The 23,769-nt window shown below is 43.5% G+C and overlaps 1 protein-coding gene across 5 annotated transcripts; it reads left to right on the top strand.

Annotated features, from left to right (window-relative positions):
- Positions 1-13,751: 13,751 nt before the first annotated feature.
- gorab (golgin, rab6-interacting) lies at positions 13,752-19,793 on the top strand. Of its 5 annotated transcripts, none has more exons than XR_004613660.1 (6): positions 13,752-14,001; positions 14,116-14,530; positions 15,615-15,716; positions 15,829-15,969; positions 18,168-18,711; positions 18,743-19,793. XR_004613660.1 is itself a non-coding variant. In XM_034583275.1 (6 exons), the coding sequence occupies exons 1-6, from the start codon at positions 13,947-13,949 to the stop codon at positions 18,622-18,624; spliced, it is 1,128 nt and encodes a 375-aa protein (XP_034439166.1). In that variant the 5' UTR covers positions 13,753-13,946; the 3' UTR covers positions 18,625-19,793. The 5 variants fall into 5 exon arrangements, 4 of the variants coding, with proteins under 4 accessions (XP_034439166.1, XP_034439165.1, XP_034439164.1 ...); XM_034583275.1 differs by having other exon boundaries at positions 13,753-14,001; positions 14,116-14,328; positions 14,371-14,530; positions 18,168-19,793; XM_034583274.1 differs by having other exon boundaries at positions 13,753-14,001; positions 14,116-14,331; positions 14,365-14,530; positions 18,168-19,793.
- Positions 19,794-23,769: the final 3,976 nt, after the last annotated feature.

Below are 23,769 nucleotides of genomic sequence, written 5' to 3'. Positions count from 1 at the left end.
GTTTATTTACTTTTACTCTCGACATTTTTCGTAAACCGTCGTATTATAAATTCAAACTAGGTATTTTTAAAATGATGTTTATTTTAAATGTTTAACCTTCTAGTGTTTTATTAATCACTAAAATGCAATTTCTAAAAGTCAAACGTTGGAACGCTACTGACATTTTAATGATGCTGAAGCAGAAAAGATTGTCCGTTATTTAAATGTAGTGAAAGTATATTTAGAATAAAGTCATATGTGTCATTAATTGATCAAATTCTTTTAAAGTTAAATACACAAGTACAGACACAAATAATATCCAAGCCATGTTATTGACCCACCACACACTCACTCACACAGAAACACACACACACACTCACACACACAGAAACACACACACACACTCACACACACACACACACACACACACACACTGATCGTCAGCCGTATCTGTTACCAGTTCCCTGACCGTGGATTTGATTTGCAGCAATAAGACGGTTGGTGTAATGACAGCATTAAAGCTTGTTCTGCATATATAGAGTTTCAGGGAAAACGAAGACAGATGCTTCTCGCTCGCTGCTTGTACACGTCAACAGAAATAAGGCAAAAAGCACATTCCTGGTGGCTCCGTGGCTGGTGTGTGTCTGTGTGTGTTCTGCTCCGGCACTTGAAGGGTCCAAATAACAGGAGAGGCTGGATGTCTTGACTCGAGGCCGAGGCTCCTTTCCATCGTCAGTCGGTAACGTGAGTAATGAGCTCTGTCAGACGCTGGCGGCTGACTGATGTTTTCCACCGCAGACGAACCTCCCCGAGAGCTGACGGCCACACGCTAATGACAGATCCGTGGATGCAATGGCCGCGCATCTGACAGGCCCCTATAGAGGAAGGCGATGAGATGATTGGCGTGACACGCCCACTACAGTCTCAGGTCGAGGTTGCGACCCGCTGCAGTGTCGATATTTGGTACCGTGTGTTCTTTGGTTGAGATTACAACACGAGGGAGAGAGGACGCCTTGAGGACAAGCAGCGTGCACCACGGTTTATTTTTTCTGTGTCTGAACTTCTTCAACGATTTCAACTTTCATCTGTCAAACCCAGTTGTAATATCAAAGTGTTAATGTGACTTGAGCGGCTTGGAAACGGCAATTTAGGGGAAATGAGGAGCGCGTTCAAAGCTCAGAGGGAACACGGCCGTGTTCTGAGGGTTTGGAGTCAAGAAAATGGGACTTGTTTCAGCACAATGATTTGAGAGTAGGTCCTAATATCATGACAGTTTTTACACCGACTTGTTTACAATAGATCTGAGGTTCTGACTGACTGGTCTCATCTTCTGCACCTGGAGTGAAGTTGGGCACTATTTGAAATTACCCTCCTGACCTGCTGTATCGTTTCCTGATGCACTGACTGTCTTCTTTCCCCTTCAGGGATGAAACTCTCATCCATCTTTGAGCCAAACTGAACACGTCTCATTTGTATTCCTGTCATGTGGGAAACCGTCAGACGGACTAATGGCTCATTTTCATCTGCCGTTTAAGAAAAGACGGCACACCGAATGAAAAGCAGATCCCGTCCTGGTTCAGCATGAAGGCCAAGCATTGTTGTTTCTTTTTGACGGACAGCTCGGGATTAGAAAATGAAATAGAAAATAAAAGCTTTCTTATTTGTTTAATGGTGAGTGATTGTTTCCCTCTTCGGCGATGGTGGATATTTATAGAGAAGAAACCAAACAAAGAAAAAGAGCATTAAAGACGTCTCTGCCTCACACGACACACCCTTTGTGTTTCTGACACATTAAGGAAACCTTCAGGCCGCTCGTAAAATAAAACAACATCTTTCTCTCTCGGCCATAAAATGAAACAAGATTGGCTGCCTCCGCAAAAAAACACGCAGGCAGCACTTTCCCTCGCTGTTTTCCTCTGAGAAGAATGATTGTAAATGTGTAATTAAATTAATAAAATAGTCCCGGGTAGTAAATCACTGCCCCCAAGGATTACATGTGTACGTGTGTGTTTGCATGGATGCGTTTTTTGCGTGCAAGCAAGATGCACACGGGGGTGGGTACGTGCAGGAGTGTGTGGTTATGGGTTAGGGTATTAAAAACAAGACGGCAACACAAGCTTTAAATGTTACCCAATCCAGAGTCGCTCACACAGCATTACCTCTGGCGGTTAGTTAGCGAGCTGAGGTGCGGGCGGCGTGGCATTAGGCTTCGGTGCACGGTGCCAGATTCTACCATAATAAAGGCATTAAAATCTCCTCATTAAACTATTTTGGGCACAGGGGTTGGGGTGGTGGGGTGCGGAGGGTAGGGAGGGGGGTGCTGACATTAAGGCTGAGGCGCTGGTTGCCAGTGAATCTGTGCCAGGGCACCTCTGTGTCACCGGTGGCTGCAGCGATGAAATCACAAACAGATGCTTATTAATGCGGCTCCAGGGGACCTGAGCGAGAGAGAGAGTAATGTTCAATGTGTTAAAAAGGTGAAACAAACGTAAAGACGATAATTGTCAAAACACGTCTCGTTCATTGGCGTTTGGACTTTCATCAACGTAACACTGGCGCCAGATTTTCATAAGTCATCGCCGAATGGGTGTGTTGGCAGGAGGTCATTTGTTCAAACGGAGCATCAACCCACCGGGACGTCACCCGTTTCTGAGCCGTTTGAAGCCTCAGTTTGACTTTTTGTCCAGCGCCATCTTGTTTTTTTTAAATCAGAAGTAACCAGGAGTGGGGGGTGGAGCCTGACTGAGTGCTCGAGGACACGCCCACCTACACCTGCCACCTGCACCAATTGGATGGTACTAGCTGTCAATCACACGGTATCCACACCCCAATGCATACGGATCAGAAATAATCTCCGTCCACACTAACACACCTGAAAACACACGTCACATGACCGTTCACGTCCACTGGTCATGTGGTGTAAACAGGAAGTAGATGGTCCACTCTGCAGGTGGTTGCAGATGTTTGTTCCAGATGCTGCTGCAAGTAGAAGAGATTTAGCTGCTTGACAATATGAAATGAAACTGCTGCACATAAAAGACGTCTTTAACTGCCTCAGTGTGGACTAAACCCTCAGGAGTGGACGCATGAGACGGAGTCAGAGCTTGATGTCAGAGTCATGATGGTCTGATTTTTAGAAATGGCTCCTCTTCCTTATCCTGACATGTGCGTCACGTGTTAGAAACATCATCAACACGCCTGCACGCACGCTATGAATTCTCCTGCTGACTTTTTCTGGGCCCGGCAGGAAAAATTACAGAAAATGTCCCGAGAAACTGGCTCTGTCGTTTGTATTCTCACATAAAACCTCTCCAGAACGTTCCTGGAAATGTCTGTGCCGGGCTGAAAGCTGCTCAAGGTAAATAAGAAGCGTTGTGACACTGTGGTGTAAAGATGTGTCACGTTAGGAGGTGTCTGATGGTAATGATGATGATGACTGTCGGAGCAGAGATGGGCCCTGCCAGCCTCTACATAGCAACCCCTGGTGTTTGCTTATACCAGCGCTGCGGCTCTGATGTGGTGATGTGGTAATCATGTCGCCCAGAGAGGGAGAAGCTCTTTGAAAAGTGATCAACACCAACAAACGCTCTGATGAAAGAGCCGAGCCGCCGATTAAAACGCCTCATTTCAAGAATACGTTTAGACGGGCGTTAAGAAAAACAGCTGCGGTGGCGACAGCAGATGCATTTATGAGACTGTCACTGGAATCAGATCAACTGCAGAATTGTCTGTTGTGCTCGACGGCTTCACAGCGTGTGAAGACAGAGTCTGTTCACACGAAAGAATCAGCATCACTGAACAAATCCTCCTCAGGGTTAAAGGTTGAAAACTCAACTCTTCCACGTTAAAAACAAAACCAGTAGTTTGAATCCCTGTAATGGTGCGTTTCATTTGGTCGCCTGTCAGTGGCGTCATAACCCCTCAATGTGTCAGTGTCGCTTGCTTATGATGCTGCACCAGAACTCGTGGGTTAGTTTTGCATGATCCCATTTTTGTTGGGTTCTGTATGAATTCAGTTCAGTTGTTTGCACTGTCAATGCACAGGACTGTAGTACTGTGGAGTAATGTAGTACTGTGGAGTACTGTGGAGTACTGTAGTACTGTGTAGTACTGTGGAGTACTGTGGAGTACTGTACTACTGTGGAGCAATATAGTACTGTAATACTGTATTACTGTAGAGTACTGTGGAGTATTGTGGAGTACTGTAGTACTGTGGAGTACTGTGGAGTAATATAGTACTGTAATACTGTAGCACTGTGGAGCACTGTAGTACTGTGGAGTACTGTGGAGTACTGTGGGGTAATATGGTACTGTAGTACTGTGGAGTACTGTAGTACTGTGGAGTACTGTAGTACTGTGTAGTATTGTGGAGTACTGTGGAGTAATATAGTACTGTAATACTGTAGTACTGTGGAGTACTGTGGAGTACTGTAGTACTGTGGAGTACTGTAGTACTGTGGAGTACTGTGGAGTACTGTAGTACTGTGGAGTAATATAGTACTGTAGTACTGTAGTACTATGGAGTACTGTAGTACTGTGGAGTACTGTGGAGTAATATAGTACTGTAATACTGTAGTACTGTAGTACTGTGGAGTACTGTAGTATGTGGAGTACCGTAGTACTGTGGAGTACTGTAGTACTTTGGAGTACTGTGGAGTACTGTAGTCCTGTGGAGTACTGTAATACTGTGGTACTGTGGAGTACTGTAGTACTGTGGAGTACCGTAGTACTGTAGTACTGTGGAGTATTGTGGAGTACCGTAGTACTGTGGAGTATTGTGGAGTACTGTGGAGTAATATAGTAATATAGTACTGTAGTACTGTAGTACTGTAGTACTGTGGAGTACTGTTGAGTACTGTAGTACTGTGGAGTAATATAGTACTGTAGTACTGTAGTACTATGGAGTACTGTAGTACTGTGGAGTACTGTGGAGTACTGTGGAGTAATATAGTACTGTAATACTGTAGTACTGTAGTACTGTGGAGTACTGTAGTATGTGGAGTACCATAGTACTGTGGAGTACCGTAGTACTGTGGAGTACTTTAGTACTTTGGAGTACTGTGGAGTACTGTAGTCCTGTGGAGTACTGTAATACTGTAGTACTGTGGTACTGTGGAGTACTGTAGTACTGTGGAGTACCGTAGTACTGTAGTACTGTGGAGTACTGTAGTACTGTGGAGTATTGTGGAGTACCGTAGTACTGTGGAGTATTGTGGAGTACTGTGGAGTAATATAGTACTGTAGTACTGTAGTACTGTGGAGTACCGTAGTACTGTGGAGTACTGTGGAGTACTGTAGTACTGTGGAGTACTGTAATACTGTAGTACTGTGGTACTGTGGAGTACTGTAGTACTGTGGAGTACCGTAGTACTGTAGTACTGTGGAGTACTGTAGTACTGTGGAGTATTGTGGAGTACCGTAGTACTGTGGAGTATTGTGGAGTACTGTGGAGTAATATAGTACTGTAGTACTGTAGTACTGTGGAGTACCGTAGTACTGTGGAGTATTGTGGAGTACTGTGGAGTAATATAGTACTGTAGTACTGTGGAGTACCGTAGTACTGTGGAGTACTGTAGTACTGTGCAGTACTGCGCCTGAAGGTGCTGATGCTGCTAGTGATACATCATGATGTTACCATGGCAACCAGATGAAGCGCCTAGTTCATTTCCTCCATTCAAATAGAAACAAACAAAACTTTGTTTGTAGTTTCCTGAATGTTGTAATGATGACACAGCCTTGTTGCTTCATGTGCGTGTCAATAGTTCCAGATTAAATAAGTTGTGTGTCTGCAGTGATAATCAGAACAAGAAAATACAAATGTCCTCGTTCTGTGTTTTTCTTTGTGTACCAGTGTGGATTTGTGTGAACGTTTCTGATCTCTCTCTCTGGTTCTCATGGTATCAGACCACCACGCTCCCAGTCGGCCAGTATCAGCTGGTCCGCTGTGGTTTGATGATGCAGCTCAGGAATGTGTCACCCGGAGCGAAAAGCATCGTGATGTTTAGAATCAGGACCACAAAATATGGAGGTGGTTTCTGGGGGGAAAGCCTGGCGACTCGTTCCCTGGATCTGATTAGCGTGTGTTTGTGGGAGGATATCTAGATCTGTGTGTGTGTGTGTGTGTGTGTGTGTGTGTGTGTGTGTGTGTGTGTGAGAGTGACAACCCCTTCAGTCTCCTCAGATACCCTTTCCTGTTTCCGTTCTGCTGGAATTTGTCTCTTTATTCCTTAAGAAAATTAATCTACAGAACAGATTATCATGAAACGTGGTGGAAGGATGTTTTATGGGTCAGAGAACAACTCATTACATTTTGGTGCAGATCCAGATCAGGGGGCAGATGCAGGATCTGTTTTTCTCTTTCTTTGACAGTGTGAGATCGAAAGTTTTTCAATATTTCTCAGAGAATAGTTCATGGATCTTGCTTGAAAAAAAATCCGGCATGATTGGCCAGCTGATATTTATAAAAATAAGGATCTTGTAAATTTGAATGTGGTTTCTTAAGGAGACTGTGGGCGGAAGCATCAACTCCACTGAGTTACATTCTAGTTTAAATATAATTTTGGAAGAAAAGGACATTTTATGGACATTTGTGAAGGTGATGATATTTTGTCCATTCCTCAGCTCTCCATAGATTTCAGGGCGAGTGTTTCGCGGATGAATTCTGTGTGTGATGGTGGTTGTGGTTTTGGTCACGGTGGTGTTGGAGTTTCATTCTTTGGATTCAATTCACAAGTTTTCTGAATCATTCATTCAAAAATTACAACGGACCAAACAGCATCAGAGCCTTTTTTATCGACCGGCTGCCACTTTGAATAAAATCTTGTTTACAGGAATCATTTCTGTGTCTCTTAAAATGAACGAATCCACATTTGTATCGTTTTTTAATCTCAGACCCAGTGATGCCCATAAAACTTTATTTTGAAAATAATCAAATCAGTTTTATGTTATTGTTTATGAAGACCATAAAACAGCCTGACGAGAGCAGGACATAAATTAGTGTAATTATTACATGTTATTTTGTTTGGAACAATGAGTCATTATTGCTTCTCGTTGCCTCAAACACGACACACACTTGGATTTAATGTCTCGCTGCAGCGCGGCTTCGGCTGAGGCTCAACAATTCTCTGCCATACATCTGCATTCTCCTTCTCAGCAGGAGCTCTGTACCCCCACAACCACAAGGAAAGAAAATCATAACTTCTGTTCGTCTGTTTCCCCTGTAATGAAATCAGGTAATAAGGGCGTGGCAGCGAGCTGAGCGAGCGCTCGCACTCAGCACAAGACTAATAGAGACTCCAGGGGAGATGGGGCACTGCTGTTCTCAGTGTACCTTTGCCAGAGACGGCTAATATGCATTCTCCAGCTCTCCCTCTGCGTGATGGGAACCAGATGTGTGTGCGTTACACTCTGGGAAATGGCTGAGATGAGAGACAGCGAGGCCGCCCGAGCCACAATAAATTTGTGGAATGGCTAATGAATAAAACAACAGCGGATTAAATGTGCCATAGCTAAAAATAATTTGATTAAGAATCTGATTCAGCGGCCAAATTGTTGGAGGCCATGTTGGAGACAGCTGCATCTTTATTTGAGCTCTGATGTACACGACCACATTTCCCTCCCTAATGAGCTTCGACCAGACTTCGATCGAGCTCTTTTTATGGGGATTTCTGGGCAGCGCTTGAGGCCCGATGAATCAGTTGTCATCACATGTGATTGCCTGTTTAAAAAGTCCCAAACTTTCTGACTGTGTTTAGTCAGGTTCAGCCAGGGTCAATGCAAAGTCAAAACACTCCTCGGTTCAGCCAATGACCTGCCTGCGTCCGCCAGTGTCTCCAGCGCCCCGTCATCTCACTTCAGGAGAAACCTCAGCCATGGAACGAACCTTTTTTGGGCTCAATGCAGGAACTTAATAACATCACATGTGTACATACGTGTCAGAAGAATTAAATACAATCTGTGAAATTAACGGTTACACATTTGGGGGTTAGGGCTTTTCTTTTCACACTCGTTGCTATGGTTACACCTGGCTTCCATTCGACTACGTAGTTTTCAAGTAAACATTTATTAACCATGCTGGTCTCGTTTTAGTTTGAAAACTCTGGGGTTGTGTTTAAGTTTGTGGTTTTGGACGAACAGAAACTTCTTGAATAACGTGACGACCGAGGACACGACTGCTTCCTGTGTTTACTCGCTAACGGCTGCTAGCTGCTGCTATCCCACTGATTTGAACATTTAATTAATTAGTTATTTGATGATCTAAAAACTCATGAGACTGACTCTGCACAGACTGTGACTCTAAATGTGCAACATGTGAGAGGAAATGGAGACCCGTCTTTATTTACAGTCTATGATTTACACCTGAACTGTCATTTGGTCAAACTCTATCTAATTGTAATCTGATCACCTAACATACATTTTAATAAATGAGGCAGAAGAGACCAACGTCCAAAACTCTGAAAACCACAATACACCGACCAACAACACCTAAATGATCTTAATCTATAAATTCTGTTGCGTCAGATCGTGTCAGAGTCAGAAACGTTGTTGACCCAGACATCGGCCCCGACCTCCAGCTTTTATCGACTCCAGAATAAAATCATCGCTGCTCCTCAGAGACGAGTCGTCATGTTTCTGCTAAAGCAAGAGTCAGTTTGACATGAAGAATGTAAACATAGTTAGCAACGCCTCCTCGAAGCATTGGAACAAACAACCAGCTTCACTTTTCTATTTCCAACCAAAGGATTGTTAATGTCTTTGTGTATGATTCAACTGGGAGTTGATGGAATATTTTAAATCGAGCTGTTTCTACCAGTTTGTCTTTAATGATGCTGAACTAAGATGGAGGTCAGAAGCCGCAGACATTAAACTGAAACAAGAATATTTGCCAAAAATGTCAGAGTTTAACTTTTAGAGGAGCCCGATGAGATTCATATTTTCAGTCTGTTTGGGGGCTGGTGATGGATGAGAGGTCCGGAGGCCTCAGGCCAGTTCTGATCCCCTATTTCCACATCCAGTCCTTACATCAGGTCCTTCGGTTCCAGTCCTCCCTCCTGTCTCTCAGTCTGAGGGTCTGTCATATCTGTTTCTACCTCAACACAACTGACAGGTCGACTCCGCCGCGGACTTTCACTTTCAATTTCTGGCCCCTCAGGCTGAGGGGCCAGCGAGCTCAGCGGTGCGAACAACAGGGCCTGCACACGCTGCCAGGTGAAACAGAGCTGGGAGGCAGGTGACACAAGGAGGCTTTGTTTCGTCCCATTTCTCCTCCTCACAGATGGAACTCCTCTGCGTCTGGAGCACAGACCTCGGTTCAGATGGACCAGGGAAGCTCTCCAAGAACATTAAGAGGTTCTTGGCATGAGGTTTTCAGGTCCATGGTGGAGGATCTTTTTATTGTGAGGTTCAATAGTTTTAGGTTTGATAGTTTTAACTCCAAAGATGTTTCAGACTCGCATGATTTATATATTTAGTCTCCAACAGCACCAACATGTCAGTTTATCTTGTATAATGTATGTGTGTGACACTAAAGCCGTTTTCGTTTAAGTTAAAAACCTAAAAAAGCTGTTTTCAAAAGCTGAAACACATGATGAGGACACTCAGAGAGTCGATCCAAGGCCACGCCCCTTCTCTCCATGTGAAATAAAAATTCTTGGATCGGCTCGTTTTATTCTGATCTGCTCCAAAAGTATGGTTTCATCCTTGGCCCACGTCCCTTCCTTCCACCAAGTTGCAATAGAATCGGTTCAGTAGTTTTGGTGCATTCTTGCTGAAAATCCGACAAACAGAAGGTAAAGATGAATCCTGATGAATGATGACGAGAAGAAAACAGACGAACCGAGAGGCCAAAGAAAAACCAAACAGTTTCACAGAGAAACGGAGACGCAGACTCGAGGGTGAAGAGATAAAGGGAAACAGCGAGCATGATGTCAGGGCGGCTGCTTAGCGCTGCAAACTGGCTGCAGATGGCAGGACGAGAGGTCAGGGATGGAAATTAAAGAACAAATTCAGAACAGCAGCCAAGGGGCGAGAAGGCGCCGTGGCCGGAACAAGGGAGCGAGGCCGACGGGTCAGCGTGGACTCTGCATACACGTTTCTTTAAGCAGCAATTAGACGTTCCTGCAGCTCCCGGCTCCGAGCCATGGCGAAGGGCCTGACCCCTAATCATCCTCAATTTCTCTCAGGCTGCAGCCCTCGGATACACGTCTCCTCCGATTGGCTGTTTATTTTTCACAGCACTTCCTGTTTGATTGAGCGCCACGGGCTCAGTGTCTTTATTTCTGGGAGGGCAGAGGGGATGTGCACCGGCATCTGAAGGGGGCAGAAGTATGTGGACACTCCTGTCAACATAATGACAACAATAATACAGATTCAATTTATGTTCACCAAAGTGTTTCTTGACAGCTCATGGTTGTAAATACAACAGCACTGATGAGACTCAGGCTCCACCCACAATAATACCTTTTAGTTTCATAGCATCACTGTTGCTATGGTTACACCAGGCATCCACACGACTCCTGAGCTATCCAGGCTCTAAATCAGAGACTTGTGTAAACGATGACGCAGACGTTCTCTTCCTGATTGGTTGTCATCAGTCACATGACTCGACTACCAGCGGCCAATACAAAGTATTAACACTTCCTGTTTAAGTTTCCAGTTCCTGCCTCCTCCAACGGGCCGAACCGAAATGAGACGGTCTGGTCTTCCTATGCGTCACCAGCTTGTCCCGCCCCTTACAGCCGTTGCCTAGCAACAGAGCTACAGACGAAAACGTTCTTGGGTTGATTAAACTTGTTGAAAATGTGTTTTTTATCATGTGTATCGTTAGCTGCTCTTTGAGTACTTAGATTTAAAAATAAATTCCTCTGACGTTTCCGCCTCTTTGAAAAACAGTTGAAGCGCAAAGGACCATGGGATATGTCGGGCCGGGAAGGATCCGCCCACATTTGGAGGAGCCTTCGAATCGAGACAGTCTAGTGGCACCGCTGGGATGTGATTGGTCTACAACTGCGTCCTCCGAAGGACGTGGCCCCCGAATAGAGACACAGCTTTAGGTTTATGTTACAGCTGCAGGTTTGAATTATTGCAATTTTCAAATTATAGATAAATGTGATGAGCTTTTTTCTCACAGTGATTTTACTTTTATGGACATTTCCCTGATTATTTGGGACTTTAACGAGGTTTAATTTGTACATTAGACATTGTATGTGTTATAAAACATAATATATTGTTACATAATAATATAATGTATTAATATAATATATGAGAAATGTGTAACAGGTTTAGGTTGATTGAATAGTTGCTGATGGGGGTTGGGTTCCAGTGAAGAGACTTAATCTGCTGAATATTTCTGCAGAGTTTCATCATAAACCTCCCTCAGTGTTCGTGTTGCACCATGAACACGACAGCTGGAAGTTATTTGACTTCTCTCCTTCAGTGTGTGTCCAACCAAAGAATCACACTTTTTCTCACATGGTTGTTCATCTCACATCTTTCATGCTTCATGTCTTTATCTGAGCCACAAACTTTGGACTCTGTCACGGGATTTTGGAACATGCTTTGAAAGATGATTGTCATAAATGCAAATATAAATGATTTTAATAAATTGTATCGTATATACAAAAACATCTGTGTGATCTGTAATGTGTGTCAGACGGTTGGTTGATTTGAGTGACACATTGAGTAATTAACTTGTGTAACAGTAGCTGAGTTTATATGTAAAGTTTTATCTATTAATTGTCCAACACAGGAAATCTGTTTTAATTATTCCCATGTAAACTGATTTCAGACTGACGTCCACTTGCTGTGTAACTGAGAAGCAGAACTTTCTCCTGCTCTTTGGAAAAGCTCCTCGACACACTGTGGACAACAGATCTGACAAGTTTGAACTTCTGAACTGAGCGCAGTCGTCACGTTAACCCCCTTCTCCCGTATCTGTACCACTCATTTATTCACTTCTCCACCTCTAACCCTGAAGTGCCTCGGCGGGTCATCTCACTAATGAGCCATGTGCTCCCCTCTGGCTGCCACTAATCAGGGATGCAAGGCCGTCCCATCCTCGGCCCGACGCCGCCGCCGCCGCCGCCGCAGCAAAACACACTGAACCCAAAGTGGTTCTCTCGCTGCCATCTGGCCTCCATGCCTGGCCCTGTCTCCACTCTGCCGGCGATTTATGCCCTCCTGAGGTGTTTCGCCTTTTAACTCACACATAATTGGCCCCCAGATGCAAAAAAGATGTGGAGGCCAGTTTTTATTAGTTGCCAAGCAGAGGTCATTGTTTTTGCATCGCTGGGGCTCGGCAGCTCTGCCAAGGTTAAAAAGACACGCTCTGTGTCCCTGTGTACTCAGACCAATTACTGACGAAAACAAGGAGTCTGAGCTAAGTTGTACATTTAAAAAAAGTTAATGATGAAAAACAGACGTGAAGGAGGCAGCGTGTGATGTTCTGACAGTAAAACGATAAAAAAACTAATCACATAGACTTGACCTGAGATAACTTCAGTCCTGTTTCCTGTCCTCAGTCCCCACACGACCGACTCACTGTGATATGTCTGCTGTCAATTTGCATGACTTAGCAGGCGATATTCACAAGAGAAGCACACGGCATGACGGGAGTAAGGAACTTTACGGCTTTCTGGGTAACAGGAAAAGTCTGATTAAAGGTCTGACATCGTTTCACAGTTAAAACATCAGCAGGGGATGAATGTCACTTCAGGACAGTTACAGACAGAGAAAACTATAGAAAACAGCATTTAACCCATCACATCTGTGCAATCACACATTTTCTGATCAACTGATTGGTTTAATTCTGCCTCGTAGTCATGAAGACGGAGGATGAAGTGATCATCACTTCCCGGAGAAGGTGAAGAAGTGCTGACACACACGATGAAGACACAGACGAAGATGTGAAGAGAGTTTGTGGTGATCAGAGCTGACGACGGTGTCAGGTGATGTCAACATGATCACGTGACCTCTGCAGCAGAGGTAACACGTCACTTCCTGTCCTCTGTCTGCTGCACCCGGCTGCCCCCCCCCCCCTCTCAACCTGAACCAGGAGGAGGATCTGATGCTGTGAACGAGTCTGTGCAGAAAACCTGCTGCTGAGTTGTTCAGCTGTGAAACACAAACTCTAGAGGAGCTCTGGAGACGATTCTCTGGATTTGACCTGCAGCTCATGTCTGAAAACAGCTTATGTGTGTTTGTAGATTTATTACATGTTTCTTTATAGTATTATTCCTGTCTATACTTACAGAGAGTGTGCTGATACGTCACTTTTAAAACATTTACTTCCTAAAAACAGGGAAAATTTAGATTTTTTTATGGCTGTTTAATTATATATATATATATATATAAAACTAAATGTATTGATAAACCATATAGATCGTCTTTATGTTCGTTGACACTTTTATTTGATCTATGAAGTGATGATAACAAATATCCAAAATCATTGTGATATGTATTTTTTATTTTATTTTAATGATCTATTTCTTAAATCTTATTCATCTTTAGTCTCTTTTTTACTTTAATTTATTTGATTAAATAAAATGAACCCAGAAAGAATCTCCACTGGCTCAGAAACGCTCCAACTGTGTTCTCTCCAACTTGTGCCTAAACGTAAAAGTGTCATACAAGTAAATAACTAAAGTCGTGTTTATTTGAACATATTCATAAAACCTTCCACGTTGAAAATGTCTGAAGCAGAACAGACTGGTTTTTATTCTCATATTAAATGTCGACATCTCAGTATTTTTCTATTCAGGCGAAATCTGCGGCTTCACTTGCCGGGTCCTCTCGGGGTCCTTGACGTGGCAGGGATAAACAAAGATGGCGGCGGAGCTCCGAGCTTCCTGGAGCTTGTTTGGATAATTAAGGCTTTAAAATGAAGGTGATCCCCGGGGAGTAGCCGGGACCGGCCCGTGTGGAGGATCCCCGCCGCCTGGCTCGGGCTGTTCTCGGTGTGAAGGAGTGAAATGAGCGGCTGGGCCGGTTTTTCCGAAGCGGAGCTGCGGAGGATGCAGCTGGAAGGTAACGGTGCTTGTTGCTAATGTTGTCGGGCAGGTCAGCGCCTGACTCCGGCTTCAGCAGACATGTTGTCCCCTGTGTGATAAACTGTAGTAAACTCGACCTCTGTGTCTCCAGACTCAGCCGGGCCCCCGGGGGCCGCCCGCGGGCGGAAGCCGGCTCCAGCCAACCGGACACGGCAGCAGTTACTGCGGGAGAGAGCCCTTCAGCTCGCCGCTCAGAAAGCCGGAGGAGCCGGTGGGCTTCCCCCGGAGCAGCAACTCACCAAGCCGCCGCCGAGAGAAGAGCCAGCTGCCGTGGCTCCTGCAGGGGCTCCGGCTCCAAGAGGAGCTCCGGCTCCAAGAGGAGTTCCGGCTCCAAGAGGAGCTCCGGTTCCGGCTCCAGCAGGAGTTCCGGCTCCAGCAGGAGCTCCGGCTGTCAGACTAGAAGCGAAGCCGAAGCCCGGCGAGGTGAAGCAGGGTGGAAACCACCTGCCGGCCGCAGATGATCAAACCCCGGTTGTGAAAGAGCTGGAGAAACAAGAGGTGGAAATGTTAGTATGGTTCTGTTCTCACCTGGTTCTGTTCTCACCTGGTTCTGTTCTCACCTGGTTCTGTTCTCATGTGGTTCTGTTCTCATGTGGTTCTGTTCTGAGATGGTTCTGTTCTCACGTGGTTCTGTTCTCACCTGGTTCTGTTCTCACGTGGTTCTGTTCTCATGTGGTTCTGTTCTCACCTGGTTCTGTTCTGAGATGGTTCTGTTCTCATGTGGTTCTGTTCTCACGTGGTTCTGTTCTCACGTGGTTCTGTTCTCACCTGGTTCTGTTCTCACGTGGTTCTGTTCTCACCTGGTTCTGTTCTCACCTGGTTCTGTTCTCATGTGGTTCTGTTCTCATGTGGTTCTGTTCTCACCTGGTTCTGTTCTCACGTGGTTCTGTTCTCACGTGGTTCTGTTCTCACCTGGTTCTGTTCTCACCTGGTTCTGTTCTGTAGAACAACATGAAGGCTGCTCTGTCTATAACCCTCGTAGTCTCCCTGTGATCAGTCGGTGTTCGGACTCAAACCTCAGGGAGGAACCAGTGTTGGTTAGATCTGCTGGAGCAGACCGGGCGGTAGCTGTCAATCAGGTCAAATCTAAACGTGTGTTGATTGACACTGGAAACACATCATAGTTTTTTACAGATGTGAGACTCGAACACAGTTCTTCTCTTCATGATGCTCAGACGTGGGTCAGTGAGCAGAGTCTGAGGTCTGAGGCTGTTACAGGCTGATGGAGAGAGTCCATCTTTATGTATGATCATCCATAAGGTTCAGCACATGCATGTGGGAGCTCCAGCTCTTACAAACACTCGTGTGAATCCAGTGCAGATCTGATGATGTAACTTCAGCAGCAAATCACATCAGTGACCATGAGGCCTGAACCAGGGATTTGTTTGAGGTTACTCGATGTTATTTGCTGAGTCTAAAGTGTTTGAACTCTGAAGTGTGCATAGTTTTCTACAGATGGTTGAATCTGGTTCATATTATTTTGACATAAACCATAGAATACAAACTTCCACTAAGTTCGAGGTGCATGTTTTCCTTTAGGTGAATGTTCTGAATTTCTTTTTGAATAATTGTGTTGTCTCTGTGTGTCAGACGGGAAAAGACGCGTCTGGAGCATCTGCAGCAAGAACAAAAAGTCATGGAAGAGGGGAACAAACGCAAGAAAGCTCTGCTGTCAAAAACCATAGCTGAGAAGTAAGTGTGTGTCTGTGTAAGCAGCACGATGTGACGGCAGGCGCTGGTCAAAACTGTGGGGAAGTAAAACAAGGTGGAGGAGAAGAATTGAAACGTGTGTGTTTGTGCACAGGTCCAAACAGACGCAGGCGGAAGCTGTGAAGCTGAAGAGGATCCAGAAGGAGCTGCAGGCCCTCGATGACATGGTGTCCAATGATATCGGCATCCTGAGAGAGAAGATAGAACAAGCCAGCTGGGGCTACAGCGCCGCCAGGTACAACACAAGCTCCACTCACTTGAAAAGGGACAGATATACACGCTGAGGAAACTCTTTAAACGGCGAGTCGGGGACTTCCAGAGGCACGAATCCCAAACACCTGCTTCTCTGACTGCGAGCTCGTGCACATCTGACCGAGCCGTCTCACAGCAGACACGTTGACTGGTCACAGCTGTTCTTAGTCACAGTTGGATTTAAGTGTCTCAGTGACGCTGGGTCATCGTGGACAACTGGCCCCGCACACTGCTGCCGCTTTGGCAGATTAACCACAGGAAGAAAAACATTAAAACACTTTATCTGATTCCACCAAACACTGACGACGTTTACAATGACACCAACAACCTGACTTTTAATCTGAATAAGACATCACTCACATTGTTATGTTTACATGAGTTGCTGATAGAATATTCCTGTTTACATGAGCAGAGTCTGATTATGACTCATGCAACAAATGTTCCCACCAGAATTAAAAAACAACCCAACTTGAGAAAGTTTAATGTGAAAACTCCAACAGGACGTTATAATGTGAATAAGACGTATACATGTCTACATAATGTGACTAAGTTAGAAAAGTCCACATGTCTTCATTTTGTGATGCTCAGAACAAGCAGTTTACAAGACGCCTAATTCAGAATATTGTATAAATCTGGTTTAATATCAGAATATTGACGTTTACTCACTGGGACACATTGTTAGTGAATGAAGTTTGTTTTTAACATTTGAACAGAAATGTGTGCGTCAACGAAATAATCAATAAAAACACCATTTTCCAGCTGTGTTCTCCCAGAGGAGCTTTTACTTTGTGTTCACTGGGTGAAACACAGCAGCTCTACTGTAAACGCCCTTTCTAAACTCCAAACACTGCCCCCTGCAGCTGCTTTCCAGGAACCGGTCTTTATTAACACACTGGTGATGCACACCAGAGTCTCTCTACACTTCTGCTCCAGCTCACACAGATTAATGATTGCAACAGTAAAATCCTGAATAACGTGTAAAATATAAAATAAAGTGGTGTTTATAAAGAGTTTTATAATGAAGCACGACATCTGCTCACAGAAATCCAGTAAATCTCCAGTTGACCTTGTGCAGCCTGTTGTGTCGTCATGCGCACTCTTCATTACACGTGTTTGTGTAACGGGACGTGGACCTGACCTTCACACACTCATCACACTGGACTGTGTTATGGTTGTGTTGATTTAATCAGTTGTGGAGATTTCGCTGAGGTTTGAACATGAGACCCTGACGGGAAAATTCATCTTTTGAAAGTGATTGACGTTGTGTGGTTTGTTGCCGCAGCGTTTCCAAGCAGCGCGAGTTGTTCTGTGTTCTGTTCCTCACAATTAAAACAACGTTTCTGTGTCCGGCGCTGGGGGAGGATTCCACTCTGTCCTCACCACGGCTGGGACCCAAAGTATCCACAGCCAGTGCCAGTACAGCATATTTTTATTTTTGAGTAATGTAAATACGTTTCTCTATTTTTTTTTTTTATTTAACAAAAGAAGCCAAAGTTTTTAAAACGTTGATTTTTATTTGATCAAACGTTGATAAACAAGATTCTGTTCAGGGTCACACACACACACACACACACACACACACACACACACACACACACACACACACACACACACACACACACACACACACACACACTCTCTCTCAGTCACCAAACAATCATTAATGTTCAAACACGAGCTGCAGCTGTCAACTATATATTAAATTCAATTAAAGGATTAATGAACGTGTGTCACATGTGACGAGAAGATGTTCAAATTAAAAAGAATAAAGCAAATCAGAAAAATCTTCAAAGAATCAGAACACGTTTTGTCCTCATTAATTATTTAAACTATTTATTGATCATCAAAATTGTTGCGATGAAATCTTTGTCTGTGTTAGAAGTGTTTTCTCACTTGAAGAAGGATCATGATGCTTCGATTATTCTTTTCTCTGACTCTGAGTCTCCAGCTGATCTTATCAATGCTGCAGCAGATGTAACATAGAAACAATTCCCAGTCTAAAATAAGTACGTTTATTTTGAATATATATATTTTTTCTTCACCACCATCTCACGACCCCTGGTTGAGAATCACTGCTCTACATGTAAAGAAACAGTTTTTAATAAGGGAAAGTAAAACTGAGATTAATGCACAAATCAACCATAATGTGACAAACTCTTTATTTCCTCACGTTTGTGACAGGAAACGTTACGAGAAGGCGGAGGCCGAGTACGTGACGGCCAAACTGGACCTGCACAAGAAGACGGAGGTGAAGGAGCAGATGACGGAGCACCTCTGTGCCATCATCCAGCAGAACGAGCTGCGTAAAGCCCACAAGCTGGAGGAGCTGATGCAGCAGCTGCATCTTCAGGCTACCGAGGAGGTGCTGGAGAAGCTGAAAGAGGAGGAGGACGAGGAGGAGAAGGAGAAGAAGAAGAGGAGAAGCTGTGCGGAGATGCAGAGAAACGGTTTAGTGGCGAACCAGGAGGGAGCAGTGCAATCAGCCGAAGTCTGTAAACCGACAGAGGACGAGAGTGTGAGGGAGGAGAGCGGAGGTGACGTCCAGGGAGACTTCAAAACAATGAGTGAACCACCAAAGACTGAACAGGACTGTGACACATTAGAGAACGGCGTCCGGAGCGAGACGGTGGCGTCCTGATGATCACAGAGCACAGTTTGTCACCTCCTCTGTAAAACATCTGGACACGATCACACATTCTCCACCGTGGGATCAAAATGAAACTGAGTTTGTCAGTGAGAGTCACAGCTTGATGCAGGTCTGCTGAACAGTTTGTCTCAGTCTGGCATCAAACCTCAAGTCATTGGTCCCGACTGAAGTGACTTCATCCAAATGTGTTCTCTACAAACGGAGGTTCCACGTCCAGCGTATCAGCTGCCGTCAGGGTCTGGCAGCGAGGCGCTCTGGTCCAGGTTCAGCTTCATCTGTCACAGTTTGCACAATTAAACCAAGATGAGCAGTTCTGTCTTAATCTGAACCCAGAACAGACGGGAAAACGTCAAGTAAACTTCAGCTGCTGCAAAAACCGTCTGTAGGAAAACAAATGAAATGTGATTTCAGCAGGAATTTTCCACATAAGTGTCGTATGACAACATTTAAATATAAAAAACCTCTTCAGTCAACAGAAATGTCACTTCAGTTGGTTCTGGATCAGAACCAACAGTTTTTACTGTTTTCACTGAGCGTAGTTACCGGATCTGCACCACGGTCGCCACACCGGTGATATCATGGGACCTCGGTATCAAGTTAATAATGTTTAAGGTTTAAAGGTTTGACCACTGAGACACTTTATGATGAGAGAAACTCTGCTTCACACAAGGAGGAAGGTTGAATCTCCTGCACCTGATGAAGGAGCCATCGTCTCCTCGACTCAGAACGTACGAGTTCGTCCGAGAGGCACAAAACTCTCTTTGATTCTGGGCTGAAAAAAAAAAAAAGAATCCATGTAACTTTATTTTTTTAAATTGCCATTTACACATGATTGTTTGGAGACGGGGTTTGTCTGATGTCTGTTTCAGAATTTTAATCAATTGATTGAATTTATTGATGATTCAAGAGACACATTTAACTTTACATAAAAACACAAAGCCGGCGATGATACTCGACAACAACTCACAAGATGAATATAGAAAACTAGACAGAAAAGAATGAGAACACGTCAACGCAAATATCAACTGTACAAATCTTAAGATCACTCCAGGCTGCGTGTATTTATTTGATATCTGAGGACTTTGATTTCTGTTTGTCCAAAGGTTTTTTGTTGAAAGTGAATCTATGAAACTCTTGGTGTCTGTATGAGCAGCAGAACAGAGAACTCGGTCACGTTCAGCTGCAGAACATGTGGTTTCACATCAGACGTGAACTAATCTCTGCAGATGACGACAGTTTCTGATTGTGTCTCTGTGGCGAGGAGGAAACACGGGTCCCGCTCACTTCCTGTAGTGAGCGTGAATCCGTGTTCGAGTGTCGTGGCAGCTGACCCTGGGTCTGTTCCTCAGAGCTCTCTGTCGTCTGTCGCTGCAGCAGCGGAGCCTCTGAGCGGTAAGATGATATCTGTTCACATTGTGCCGACGCTCTCGGCTGCACACGGACTGTTTCTGTCGCTGCACACGGAACAAAACACAAAGATCTCCAGTTTGTGGTTCTGACCAAACTTTCATTAGTTTGAATGTTCATAGTAAACGGTGCAAAGAAAAGTTATTTAAAGCTGAAATATTTAAAAGGTGAGAGGGTTTATTATACACACTACTGTTTGATATTTTACTAAAATAAACTAAAAGAACATTATTTCCTTTCGTGTATTTTGTTTCTTTTGATTTCCATTTAGTTTTGGGATGATTTACCTGCGGGACTGAGGTTTCTGCTGCTGGAAGAATTCAGACGGAGGGAGCACTTTGCGACTCCCCTCGCTGTTTCAAGTCCTCGCTCTTTTTTTAAAGTGCAGTAAGTGTTTCTGTAACACTGCTCTGAGATTTTACAGCGCTCCGGTCACATCTGCCAGCTGAAGAGACGCCGTAAAAACAGCTCTTTTAATTAGTCGGGAGGCAGAAGCTCGGAGAGGAGAGCGACCACCATCTCGTCTGCCCCGGGGTCAACGTTGAAGTCCAGCGTTTCACCAGACTACCGATAAATTCACCTCAACCACACACAATTACACTTCTACTCAGCTTCAATTCTAGTGTGAGTATTCATAGTTTTCTGATACTTATTTTAATATTGTACATTTTAACTTCACAATATTTCTTTAATTCAATATTTGAATTAAAGAAACTTTGCAGATTAAAATTTTACTAAATATGAAGCATCTTTGTGAAGTGATGCAAATTCAAAGATCTAAATTAAGTGTGTTAAGTTTGTAATTTACTCTTTAATTAAAAATAAATAAGCTGATGTAAATCTGCCTCTTTTCAATCCCTCACTTTACAATAAAACCTTTTTAACAAGTTGATTAGTTGATAAACAAGTTGGATCTTTATGTTTTACACTTAACAAAAATGTGTTTTTAGTTTCCAGGACGGTATCTTTACTGAGAGTTTATAAAGTTAATAAATGAACTTTAACATTTTATAAATCAATAATGAAATGAAGTCTCATGTATATGTATAACAACTATATATGTTATAACAACTATATGTATAACAACTATATATGTATAACAACTATATATGTATAACAACTATATAACATGATGAGATGACCATTTAGCAGCTTTGATCATTTCTGAATTCAGGCCCTGAACATGAGTACATTTCAAATGGTTGTTTTTAAAAGTCTCCTCCTTTGATAAAGTCCCACTTTTATATTTATTTAATTCAACTAAAATTATTTTTAATTTAAGTTCATGTGAAAAATTCTTATTTATTGCAGCTTGAACTTGAACAAACTGAATCTGAGAGGCTGTTTCGTTTCTTTTCAGATTAAAAGGGAAGAAGAGCGACGATTGTCACCATGTTTGGAGTTGTGTGTTAGTGTGTGTGTGTGTTAGTGTGTGTGTGTGTGTGTGTGTATTAGTGTGAGTGTGTGAGTGTGTTAGAAAAGAAACGTGCCCCGGATCATGACAAGAAAATGAGAAGATGCAGGCTGCGGAGATTAAGGCATCCAACCGAGCTTCAGGCTGCAGGGATCTCTACACTGGAAATCACATTTCCATCGGTAAGTGTGTGTGTGTGTGTGTGTGTCTGTGTGTGTTGGGCCAGACTTCAGAGAGTGGACGCTTTATAAAGTAAAGTGTGATTTATGTGGCGCTGTCGTCCCTCGACAGGTCGAGAAAGACCCTGAAACCTGAGAAGTCCGAGATTCAAAGAGGAAAAACTCAGGTTTTACTGAAAGTCTCGTCCATGTGGAGGATTCACTGATCAGCTGAACTCGGATCTAAACTCATCACTGAGAAATATATAATCTGTGTTTATATAAAACTGAGTTTCATATCAGAGCTCATTCACTCTTTTTTTCCCCAGATTAATTAAACTGCAGGATAATAATATAATTTGGATATAATCTCATTATCAAACTTTACTATGATTTAAAGTTTCACTGTTGCAGTCAAATTAATAATTTCTCCACTGTCAACTTGATAAAGTTTTGAATAAGAGGAAGTTAAACACTTTCACTGAAAGAAACTCTTCAGATTTGGATGCTTGAATAACTGAGAAAATAAAATTCTGTTTGAATGTGGAAGTGAAAGAAAATAACACAAAATCAAAGTTACCAGATAATAAGTCAAAATCTGAAATAAGTCAAAATGCTGCGTTGACTTTTTATTTCCTAACCTTTCTTAGCATTGTTTTTGTTTTAAGTTATGAAAGCTCGGTTTTCATCTTTTCTATCACTGGTGGATTTGGTCTTCCAAACTTCAAGGGGAAAATAAATGATAAAAAACTCAAGTTAAAACAGAAAGAAATGATCAATATAAAGTTTGACTTCAGGACATTAAATGAAACCGTTGAATGATGAACACGTCGGAGCAGCCTGAGTCTGTGGTGACGTCTGAACGGCCCCTGGTTGCGGTGCTGTAATAATGAGAATTAATTTCACACGGTCCCTGAGCTCTGTTAAATAAAGTCTGCGTGTTGTTGTAATCAGCAGCAGATTGTGGAACACCACCACAGAACGTTTACAGTCACAACGGTGCAGCAACAACAGACACAACAGCAGCGCAACACACAACCGGTCGTAAAACATAAAGATGCTTCATGCAACCTACATTTACTCAGCGGAGCAGAAGTACTGCTGTTTACACGGATGCACCGCGTTCGGCAGCCGGAGCCACGATTTAAAATATAAAAATAACCAGGCTGTCGTCTTCCTGTGGAAATTTAGACTCTTATTTACAGTTCTGTTTAAACTGACACCACTTCACTACTTCAACATGGGAAACACTCATTTCACTTCATTTAAATCCGAACACCTTAACAAACACAACACCTTTACATTTAGTGGGATATCTGTCAGCTATAAAATATAACAAAAGATTTACTATATTTAGACATGCAGGCATTTTCCTAAATATATTTAAAATAAGATGATTTTAAATGTAATCACATCAAACTCTATTGTAAAGTAACAGTAAAACCAGTTTAACATCAACACACATGATTTATTTATTTAAAGATAAACAGAAAAACAAGATGAACTGTAATTATGAAACCAAAAAAGCTGCTTCCGAATATTCCACATCACGATGGCAGGAGTACACATCTGTGAAATATTCATATAAATATATATAAACTTGTATAAGCTTTATTATCAGGTTTAATGTAGAGAAACTATTTGAGTCGTATTGTACGTTCCAGTAAAATAAATGACCTGCAGCCACGTTCAGTATCGACACTACACGGTGCTGACAGCTCAGAGTCTGCGGCCCGGCTCGGCTCGGCTCGGCTCGGCTCGGCTGTCCAGACCCACAGGCAGCCTACATATGATGAGAAATCCCGGTGCAGCCGCTGCAATCAGTCAGAGCTCTGGTGGGGGGGGGGACGTGTGTCTGTAACATATGTTTCCCTGCACAGGATGTAAAGAGTCAACAAAGAGGCCATTTACCTCCAATTAGGGAAATAAAACAGGACAGGGGCCAAGACGCTACTCCAATCAGCACCAGGGGTCACTGGACAGCGGCGGCGGGCATGGCGGCGGCGGCGGCGGCGGCCCGGGACCATCATCATCATCACTTTTAGCCCGGGGGCCGTTTGTGCACAAAGAGCCTGAGTCAACACAGAATCAACAGAGAAAGAAAACACATTAGGACACGAGAGGAAGCGTTTTATTTAAACGTGTCGGATCCATCAC

The sequence above is a fragment of the Hippoglossus hippoglossus genome, chromosome 4 (genome assembly GCF_009819705.1).
Source record: "Hippoglossus hippoglossus isolate fHipHip1 chromosome 4, fHipHip1.pri, whole genome shotgun sequence".
NCBI lineage: Eukaryota > Metazoa > Chordata > Actinopteri > Pleuronectiformes > Pleuronectidae > Hippoglossus > Hippoglossus hippoglossus.
The sequence above is the reverse complement of the archived record's forward strand: the minus strand, read 5'-3'. Positions and strand labels throughout refer to the sequence as shown.